Genomic DNA, 10949 nt, shown 5'->3' on the forward strand with positions numbered 1-10949 from the left:
CTCCCTGCCTGGGGTAGATGCCAACAGCACCCAGTGACTGAGTGACTGGGGCAGCTTTTGAAGCTCTGTTACCACTCCCCTTTTGGATGCCTGTGTCTGCTGTGGGTGTTTTTTTGTCCCTTTATGTTCCTGAACAACTGGGACATGAATTTGGTCAGTAGGAAAGAGCATCCCAATGCCAGCAAGCACGGCGCCGCCGCAGCCCAACGCCTGCAGTCACCTCTCATTCAGCATCTTCTCTGTGATGAGCTTTCTCAGAAGCAAAGTGTTGAAAATATAACTGCCTTCAGGTCTAAAATTAGAAACCATTCTGCAGACTGATTTCCTCCCCCTCCTCTTCTTTCTGACCCAGGAAACTCACCAGCTGTAATGTTCCCATAGTAACACGAGACATGGAGGAAAAGCAGATGAAAGATCTCTCCTTGTAGGGACTGTGTTGTTCTGCAGCTGAGAGGCACAAGTCTATTTTGCATCCTTGTAAATGAGGGGGATTAATTAAATGTAGGGTCTGGACATGATGGGCAAAATTTATCTGTTTATAGGTACAAATTGTTGAGAGGGGAAAAATGTCAATAGTCAGACCAACAAATGCAGAATTAAAGAGAAATGTTTAATTAAAGCACAGAGTGTTGTTACAATCCATTCTCTGTGCAACAAAACTACCAGGAACAGGGCTGAAAGAGAGAGGTGCTAGTGCAGCACCATTATTATCCAGAATATAAACCCATGATGTTTCAGTAAGTCAAGAAAGAAGATTTTCAACATTTCAAGCAGTGGCAAACCACGGAGCATGATGTGAGAGTCAACTGAATGATTCTGCCACTGTTCTACTCCAGACACCAGACTTCACTCCCAGGTTCTTGCCTCTCCAGTCCTTGCCTCCAGCTGGAGGTTGCAGGGGATCAAGACATAATCCTGAGCAAGGAAGGAAGGAGGAGTGAGCATGGTGCCTGTGTGGCTCCATCAGCCCACACAGGGCTTCCCCATCACCCCCACGGCCCCAGCCACCGCTAAAGAGGGGCTGGGCCAATTTAAGGCAGTGGAACTTGGTCCTGCACGTTACCAGGGCTGGACAATCAGGCTCTGATTTATTCTGGAGCTGGGAGGTTAGCATTGCTCCCAGGCTTCCTTTAAATCAAGCACAGCAGGGAGCAGTTTAAATGTCTTATTTCTTACCTTGTGAATGGTGATGTTGACATTGGTGTAAGTGAAACTGGCGATGTGGGGCAGGAAAACCCCTTGTCTCAGGATCTCTGAGAGAAAGAAAGAGGGAAAGTTTCCAGCTGGGTGCTGCCTGGGTCCATGCTGAACTTCCCACATGTCAGCACCCACAGAGCTCCCATCTCCTCACTGTTTATCTGGGCTGGCACCTCCTCACGGATTGTGGGCAGGAACAGCTCCTCCAGCAAGGCAGCCTGTGGGGGAAGGTCAGGGTCAGCTCATGGTGTGGGGCTAAAGCAGGAGAGGGGCAGAGACCAGTGAGAGGGTCCTGATGCTCACTGCACCTCTTCCTCTCCCACAAGCACTCAACTGTCCCTCCCTCCAGGTGCAGCAAGCACCCAAAGTCAGTATTTCCATATATCCCTGCTGGCACCCACTGCCCAGGGTGGCTGGGGCAGCTGAGGGGGACCAGGCTCTTAGAGGATGGTGCCAGGAGTGGCCACAGCTGGAGGTACCCACCAGTATAGGACCCACGTCAGAGGTGGCCAGGCTGAGCTCGATATCTCTGGAAAACAAAGAGCAGCAGAGGAGCTGCTGGTGCTGAGCTGTACTAAGCAGTTTCTCCTCTTTCCCCAAACTCCCCATCTGGGCCATCGTGGGAGTGTGGAAGCTGCAGTTCCCACTTTTCTCCCTAGCCATGTTTCTGGAATTTCACTGTCTCGCTGGGGAAGAAGCTACATCTGCAACGCTCAAACTCTAAACTCTAAAACCCTCCCCAGCCCAGTTTGCCTCTCCTTTCCCTGCTGGGAGTGGGACGTGTCCCCCTGGGGCTCCTGCAGGGCAGAGGGGTCATTACTCTACGGCTGCCACAGCGATGATCATCCTGGTGTCGGCGACGCTGAGGTGGAGCCGGGCAGTCACGTCCTGTGAGGGGAACAGAGGGCAGGATCAGAGAGGGAACAGAGTGAGGAAACAGCCCCACTTTGCCTTTGTGGGGTGTGAGGAACCCATCCACGAGCTGCCTCCTGCCCTGTGCTCCCTGCATCCCGTGTGATGCCGCATGGGCAAACACTGCAGGACGCCAGGAGCACCGTGATGGAGGAGGCTGAGTCAGACCCTGTGTGGCTGCACTGGGCTCAGGGGAAGGGGCAGTGCCCTGGGCAGCAGGGACACACTCCCAGCACATGCTCCCCAAGCTTCCACACCCACCACGTTGACGCTCAGGAAGCTCTGGAAGAGGGAGGGTCCCGCTCCGATCTGGGCAGTGAGGAAGAGCTGCACGATTGCTCTGTCCTCCTCCAGCACCACGTGGGGAGAGCTCCGGGTCACAGCCTGGAGCACCACTGGTAGGTCCTCTTGGAAGAGGGAGCCCATCTGCCGAGGGAGGGGGGTTGTTTCTGGGCACGGCAGCCACTCCTGCACGCCCAGGGTGGGCAGCTGGGGGACACTGCCAGAGTTGGGCTGGTGCCTCTTGGGGTTACAGGGACAGCACACACCTGAGTGATCCTCTCAGCCAAGGTGGCCGTGGTCAGCGAGCTCTGGAACACAGAGCACAGCTCGTGATCAGACCCATGGGGCTGCTCCAGGGCTATCCCACCCCTGGAGCCCTCCTCACACCAGCCCATGCCAGGAACAGTGTGCAGGTTATCCTCATGGCAAACTCTCCATGCTCCATTAGACCAGGAATATTTTTAGGAGTTTTAGGGTGAAGGGCTGGGACTCCTGCAGGTGCTTGGACACACTCTCATTTCTATGTGGGGCTTGTGGTTCCTTCAAGACATTCCCAGGGCAGGGCTGTCCCTCCAAGTGTGTATCTCCCACTCCTTCCTTCCTCCCTTGTTCCACTCACCAGGAGACTCACGTTGAGGGCTCCAGACTCTTCCAAGGCAGAGAATAAGCTGGTGTAGAAGTGCTCAGAGAAGGCCAGGATGAGGTGGGAAGGGCTGGAGCGCGCTGGCTCGGGCATGCTGAAAGGCACAGGGCTGACTGGCAGGGGGATCACTGCCCCTGCCACTTGGAAAGTTGTCTGCAGGGACACAGGCAAAGAGAAAATGAATTTCAAGTGTCTCAGGGCTGTAGGACTTGGTGGAAGCAGCTCTTCCAAGAACTGGAGCTGGGCTGTAAGAGGGAGGACTTACTTGCAAAGAGATGATAATTCCCTGCTCGGAGTACATGGGGGCAGCCAGGGGCAAGTACTGGACTTGGCAGTTTGGTGTGATGGGGAATGGAGCTGCAAATGGAGCAGAGGGATGCTCAGGATGAGGAGGGAAGGAGTGACAGGCTCTGGGAAGTGTCTGGGTTTCCAGAATAAAAAAGACAGGGAAAGAGCCAGGCGGAGGGAGCAGGTCCCAGGGAGATGATGGCAGCAGAGCCTCTGCTACTGCAGGGTAGGAATTTGTCCCACCTCATAATCTGCTCCAAAATGCTCCTTGAAACCCTCAGTCCATAATGGGACTGAAAGCCAACTGCCCACCTGCCAGAGACATCAGCCGTTCATTTGGAAAAAGCAGCAATTTGGAGACTTCCAGGCAAATCTACGGAATAAAGAACAAAAAGAAAAGAGAGGTGATAGATGAACATGGGGGTCTCTGGCACTGGGTGTCCCCAGAAAGCCTCTGAGGTGGATGTTGCCATTGGCTGGTAGCAGGAGCCAGGGGACAATGGCAGTATCCAGTGAGCACGGAGCTGTGGGGAAAACCTGGAAAAGCACCAGGTAGACATGAAGTGTTCTAATTCTTACAGACCTGTACAATCCTGGCTTATGCCTTTACAAACTTTATCTTACTTTTTCAACATTGATCTGCTTGTCCACATCCGAGCCCGAGGACTTGCTGGGTAAAAACAACAGAACAGAAGTTAGGAGAAAACCAGATCAGCCAAAGGTGGGTGAGTGTCTTTTATGTGACCCAAAGGGCACCCAGAGACAGAATTACCACTGTTTCCTATTAAGCTATGATTAAAATTCAGAATCACAAACTCCTGGAGAATTTCCAGTGGACCTACGTTAAAAGCTGCACTGCTCTAAAAGTACCACTGCCTTGTGACAGACTGAAACTCTCTTAAAATGGGGAAACCACCCCAAAAGTAGACCAAACCTCCTCCCATGAAGATAAAGTTTTAGTGTTGGCTTTTGTTAGCTTTGAGGGCAGTGAGCAAGTCTCAACCCAATGCCTAGAAACATTTGTGCCTCAGTTTCTTCTTTCACCCATTACCCAAATCCCACAAGGAGGAAAGCTGTGGGGCTGACCTGTCGGACTCCTCGGTGCTCTGCACCTCCTCCAGGGTGGGTTTGCAGTCAGAGGTCACCAGCTCCAGGTTCCCTTCGGGGTTCATGTCCACATGGAGGTCTGCCAGGATGGACAGCCTCATCTCCTTGCTGGTTGAGCTGTGGAGGAGAGGAGAAGGCTGGAGCTGGGGGGTGCTGCTGGCCACACTCCCCCCAGGCCACCCTTGCTCTTGCAGGTGACTTCAGCCAGGAGCTTGGGCTGGCTCCAGCCCGGCAGCCCCAGCACTCACGGGGCAGACGCGATGCCCAGGTCCACCTCGATGCTCAGCCGCATCCCCGTGTCGGGGATCAGGGTCAGGGAAAACTTGTCAACTTTGACTGAGATAATTCGGTTCCTGCTGCAGCAGAAAGGAAGGTGTTGGGGGACCAGCACAGACCCTGAGAAACCCCAGATGTTCATGAGATCTGCCAGATAAATCCATGCCCTGAGAGCAGCATGGGTTCTGCTGCTGCTGGACACCAAGAAAGGAGCCAGGACCTCATTTCTAAACCTCCTGGTCTGCAGGAGGATTTCTGTTCTCGCTGGCAAAGTGCCTTTTGTCGCAGTATTCAAACACCAGTGAGAGCCAGGGGTATGGCAGGGGCAAGAGAGGGCAACTCACCTGCTTGGAGAGGTGGGAGATGGGTCTGGGGCTGGCGAGTCCATGAGGTCCCTCCTGAGGACTGACTCTGCATGTGGCTTGGAAACTTCAGCAACTGTGAAACAGGGCAGATGCTTTATGAGAGCCTCTGGAGCTTGTGACCTGATGGACAGACTGAAACCCATTTCCATCCCTTCCTGACCCCCTGCTGCTAGCAATGGGCAGGGGGTGAGGCAGGTGAGCTGAGCAGTGGCAAGAGATTCTGTGCCAGCGTTTGGCGTTTCAGCAGCAGAGTGGAAGGTGCCGCTGGCTGCTGCTGGCATGGCAGGTGTGGGTCTGCACTTACGGTATCTCAGTCCAGAGGGGGTGAGGATGCCCCCACAGTCGGGTGACCTGGTGGTGTGAGCTGGCACCAGGAGGCTCAGGAGGATGCTCAGGGTGCAGAGCATTGCCGTGCAGGCACCTGGAGGACGAGGAGAGAAAGAAGAGGAAGAGGAGGAGGGGGAGGAAGGGGGCACCCACAGAAGCCTAGTCAGAGCCACAGGTCCTTGCCTGGCCACTGAGGCACAGAGCCACAGGTCTGCTCTTTGACTGGGGTTGTGGTGTGGAGCTTGTCAGCTTTGGTGCAATAACAGCCCACAGCTCTGGTGTGGTGTCTCAAAAGCACTGACAGAAGGTTCAGCCTTGAAGAGCCTCTGCAATCTTGTGAGCTAACACAGTGCCTGCAGCAATATCTCACTTACTGAGGAGCACAGAATGGCCACAACTGGTATAAAAATAGCAAATAAACAGAAGCTAAAATTAATAGAGGAAGAAATGGAAGTTATGGAGGAGTTATAGAGTCAAATGAAAAGGTGAAAGTGTTATCTGTCTCTGAAAAAACATTTGGGAATCATTTATAATGTCTGTAATGCTCTTACAGTGTTATGAAACCAAGTAATTCAGAAAGTTTAACCTGCAGAAAACGTACATATTTATCTCAGTCTTTGCAGAAAGCGTCACTTCTGGTGAATGCTGGCCCTTATGGAGACACACAGAAGTAGGAGCAATGCCTGTATCAAGTTATTCAGTTTGCAAAAGCATCTTTACCTCTCCTGTCTGGTCTTCCCATTCTTCTCACTCAGTCTGTGTCTTGCTGTGGCCACACTGAGAAATCCTGCTGGTTTTATATATCCTCCTACCCAAAGGTGATGGAGCAGGAACTGGCACAGAGGGCTGGGAACCAGGACACCGGGGGGACTCTGTTTTTTTGTACCATTTTTATTGTTTCCCCATAGAATTGATTACTTTGGCCGTTGACCTGGCGAGGTGAAGGATTGAACAGCAGGTGCTGGGGCAGCTTGTCTTCACTGTGGTGTTCCTGAGGAGCACAAAGAAAGGCCTCTGGGTGGAAGGTGCCAAGAAATCAAACATTGTTAGAAAGCAAACGTGGATTTCTTTGCTCTGCAGCCACCCTTTCTTCTGAACACCACAGGGACAGCAGCTCCGTGTCCCCCTCTGCTATGGACACACTGAGAGAGCTTGGGTTGTTCAGCTGGAGAAGAAGAGGCTCCAGGGAGACCTCTGAGCCCCTTCCAGCGCCTAAAGGGGCTCCAAGTGAGCTGCAGAGGGAGTTGTGACTAGCCATGGAATGACAAGACAAGTGGCAATGGCTTTAAACTGACAGAGGGCAGGGTTTTGTTAGAGATAAGGAAGAAATTCTTCCCTGTGAGGGTGGTGAGGCTCTGGCACAGACTGCCCAGAGAAGCTGTGGCTGCCCCATCCCTGGAAGTGTTCAAGGCCAGGCTGGATGGGACTTGGAAAAGTCTAGAGGAAGGTGACAGGGGTTTGGAACTGGATGAGCTTTAAGGTCCCTCCCAACCCAGACTGTTCCAGGATTCTATGAGAGGCTGCTGTGGTTGTGTCACTCTCCTGGCTCAGGAGCTCAGACCAGAAGAGATGAGACTTGAACATGACCTGAGGGAGATCCTGGCAATTTATTAAGGACATTCTCTGGTTTCATCAGGGCTGGGTAAGTCTTTTGAAGGTAACAGAAGTGCTTCTATTGGGTTTAGCGAGTTTTAGACCAGACAGAAGATCTGAAATGTCCCATGTGAGCTTTCTCTCTTAAACCCATTCCCTATCAAAAGCCATTGGCAATATTTATTACAATTGGCTGAGAATATAGTCAGTGGAATCCACTCTCTTTGATACTATCTCCACAAACAGTGAAACCCTTCATGGCAGGGAATAAAACCCTCTCCTTCCTGTGCTTGAAATCCATAATTTTCTTCTGGCTTCCTTTTGGCCTGGAGGACAGAGCATGGTCCACCTGCAAACACCACACACACACACACCCTGCATGGCCTTACCAGTTCCCCTTTGTGTCCTGACTTCCCCCCATCCCTCCCCATGAGCTCAGCATGACCAGTCTCCAGAGAGGGTTGAGCTGCCCATTTTGGTCTGACTGCCTTGGCAGTGGGGTGAGGTGTTCAGGGCTTGTTGAAACACCTGCAGCCTGGGCAGCAGCCATTGTCCTTTGTGCCTCAGTGATCTGAGGTGCCAGGCTCTGGCTCCAGGTGCATCTTGACACGTTCAAAGCCCTTGGCTCTCCCCAGCACGGTGTTTCTTTCCTGCTCAGCATGGCAGGGAAATGCCAGGAAAAGCAGCATTCCAGCCATGCTGTGCATTTCCATCGAAGGCATCCTGGAGCAGTGTCAGGAGAAAATATGAAGATGGAGCAGCCTGCCAAGGGAGAGCAGGATTTACACTTCCACGCTGGTGTAGGCAGCCCATTGAGAGGCAAGAGATGTGCTCAGAAAAGTAAATCCATCGAGAAGGTTGCAACCCTCAGACGAGTCCCCTGCGGCCACGGGAGCTGTTTTGTGGGATCTGACTTTGGCAGGGACATGGACACAGCCTGGGAAAGGCTCTGAGAAATGAGTGTTTGCTGTGTTTTAGGGCTGCAGCCGGGAATTTGCCCCTGTGGTTCCTTTTTCCAGTGCAGGTGATATCACCGGCTCTCCCTGAGATTGGGGATTTTCTGGGGAGCATTATTATCTGTTCCAGCAGTGCAAGGGTTGGGGATAAGCTGCCACCACGGTGCTTAGAGGTGGATTTTCTCCTCCTGAAGAGCTGTTCTGGACCTGATGATGCCTGTGGAGGCTTAATTAGATGTCAACTCACAGCATAATGACTGATCAAGTTACTAGCACAAAAGTGTCTTTCTGGCATGATGTGCTCCTTGTCGGGAGTTATCCATAAATCTTACACTCCTGTTAGATAAGATGTAAATCTCCTTGTCTGGGCTTAGCAGCAGGCCACTGAGCACAGCTCTGGGAGGGAGGTAATGACGGATTAAACCTCATGACAAGTTTTATACAGAAATGAAGAGAGGAAATAAATTACTTTGTGCTGCATTACCTCACCAGGCTGAGCTCCCAGAGCTGGGTCCTGCTGGGTGGAGTACCCAGGAAGGGATGGGGAAGGACACAGTGGTGGCCAAAGGGACGGCAGCAGGCTGGAGGAGGGTTCTGTGCAGCCTGTTTGCAGCCTGGTGGGATGTGTGGGTGTCCCGTGGTGCAATTAGGACAGGGTTGGGGCTGAGGAGCCCGTTCTGTGGGCGGGTGCAGGTTCCCATCCTCACTCCAACCCTGCCTGATATCAGTAAGAATATTATTGAGGTTACCCCAATTTTCACTGGGCTATCCCCCAGCTGAGCCCACGTCCTCCCCCAGTGTTTGTACAACCCCAGGAACCTTTGGGGAGCCGCTCCTCCAAGAGTCACGATTCCATGTGTGTCTCCAGGAGCAGAGTCTGCCACTGCCCATCTTAGGTTTCTTCTTGCTCCCATTTCTGTCTGTACCACGTAATTAAGCAGGTGAGGTTTTTCCTTCAGACTTGGTGCACAAGTCTCTGTTGGCTGGGAGCTTTCATTTGGGATCCAAGAGTGAGAGTTTACCCAGACTTTCAGATTTATCAGTGAAATTATTTATACTGGCAGATGTGGGAAACCCTCAGGGACCAGCTCACACAACAGCATCCCCTTTAATTCTTTTGGTTCTCCTCTTTCTCAGTCAGGTTTTATTCACTGACTGTTCCTTACCTCTCTGCAGAAGATCAGCAGGGGTCCTGGGATGGGATATGTTAATGGAGATGATTTTTATGATACACTGCAACCCCTCGCCCTCCAGCACAGGCTCTCCCCTGGGGGGTTTGTGCTGAACTCCTCGTATTCTGCAAATCCTCCAGCAGTCTCAGCTGCTCTAAATGGGAGTGATGCTCTGCAGAAAATGGCAGAGGAAGCTGTGAAATAAAGCCCAAGACCAAGGCCAGGAAAGGCAGCTGGGGGTGAGTGATGAGCCGCAGCCTCCAGCCCGGAACCAGGACAGGCAAAGAAAAGTGGGAGGCTGGGAAGTGTCAGCCCGGAGGCAGCCACGAATCACTCCCTGCTAACAAGTGGGATATTAAAGCTGGTGATTTTCTGCATGGCTGTGTCTACAAACACACAAAGAAACTGTAACTTAAAGGCAACAAAGCACCTCAGCTCCTGCCTTAGCACCGTCTGGGCAGGGTAGCTCTGCAGTGCCCCAGCTTTTGTCCCTGATGTCCCAACACAACCCCCAAATTTCTGGGGGATCAGAGATCAGAGGCAGTCCTCCATCCCCCAGATCCATGCTGGATGGGGGCATGGAGATGTTTTGAATGCCAAAACAAATGTTTCCTGATTTTTTTCAAAATTAGACCATGTGATTTTTTCATCGGGAAGAAACATGTTTCTAAATTTAAAAGTAGATTTAAATGGTAAGTTTGAACAAGAAGGGGAAGAAAAAGTTAATGAGAATATCAGCAAGAGGTGACTTTGCTGTAAGCAAAATTCCTGGGCATCAGGCTCTGACTGTTCCCCCTTACCCAGCTCTTTTCCTCTGTCTTTCCTTCAGGCTGAAGGTGAAAAGTTTCTGTGTCCTGGTGGTCTTCCTGGTGTTCTCCCCTGGCTCAGGGCTCTTCATGGCTTAGTCCAAATGAGAATCACTGGGAAAAGGTTAATGGGAGCCAGTGCCCATGGGGAGCATGGCTGGGGGGTCTGGGGGCTCCCTCCTCCCTGGGGTTTACCCAGTGCTGACCAAACTTTGCTCTGAGCAGCTTTACAGAAGGATCATGGAAATCACTCTGGTTGCAAACCTGATGGTTGGGGGGTGGCTGGGGCAGGACACCAGGGACACCCCGAGGTTCAGCCCCAGGAGCTCCCACATGCCCAGAACAAACCCCCCAGAGGTAAGTCCCAAAGGACACATGGCTGGTTTGCCGGGATTGGCAATTCCTCAGGGGCAGGTCACAGCACTGTTAGAGGTTTCAGTCTTCAGGTTTGGACTTCTACAGCACACAAATACTTTTTGCAGTTCTTTTTTTCTCACTAAACACAGATTTTATGGACAAATTCAGTCCAGCTCTAGTTGTGCTATTCCATGCCATGTATATTTGTCTGCTTTGTACTCCCAGACTGTCAGAGCTTCTTTTAGGGATGTAAGCCTTCAGCTTCCTTTAAAACCAGAAGATGGCATTCTTGAGAAAAGGTTTGCAAAGAGAGAGAAAACACATCTTATTAGACACGAGGCAAATTTTTCCCTAATCCCTACCAGATCAATTTCTTTAGCGAGTGACTTTCCCACCTTTTGATCTTCCATAAATAATTATTGCTGGGTACATGAGGGCTCTGAGGGTGAAGAGTTCTCCCTGCCCAGTGTGCAGCCCAAGTCGTGAGCAAGGTCCTTCACAGCACCCTTCAGAAAGTGCTGCCAGCTCTGCTAAGTCCCATCCTCCTCCCATCCCTGTTTCCCAGAGATCATCTCCTCCTCCCTCTCCTCCTTCTCCTCCTCCGCCTCCGCCTCCTCCTTCTTCTCCGTGCACTGTAACAGATCTCACAGTTTTGCCACACAAAGGAG

The 10949-nt window shown here is 51.9% G+C and overlaps 1 protein-coding gene across 1 annotated transcript; it reads right to left on the bottom strand.

The window, feature by feature from the left end:
- Window positions 1-846: 846 nt before the first annotated feature.
- Window positions 847-10016, bottom strand: BPIFB2 (BPI fold containing family B member 2; the record flags this gene model as incomplete). The annotated part of the gene is made up of 19 exons (XM_084218084.1): window positions 847-915; window positions 1177-1253; window positions 1352-1415; window positions 1681-1726; window positions 2018-2085; window positions 2371-2535; window positions 2658-2699; window positions 3011-3187; window positions 3300-3391; window positions 3635-3695; window positions 3947-3992; window positions 4409-4546; window positions 4678-4785; window positions 5050-5143; window positions 5375-5491; window positions 6316-6388; window positions 7235-7339; window positions 8279-8342; window positions 9919-10016. The coding sequence occupies 19 exons, from the start codon at window positions 10014-10016 to the stop codon at window positions 847-849; spliced, it is 1704 nt and encodes a 567-aa protein (XP_084074210.1).
- Window positions 10017-10949: the final 933 nt, after the last annotated feature.

Source organism: Fringilla coelebs (genome assembly GCF_963513975.1).
Source record: "Fringilla coelebs genome assembly, chromosome: 18".
Classification (NCBI taxonomy): Eukaryota; Metazoa; Chordata; class Aves; order Passeriformes; family Fringillidae; genus Fringilla; species Fringilla coelebs.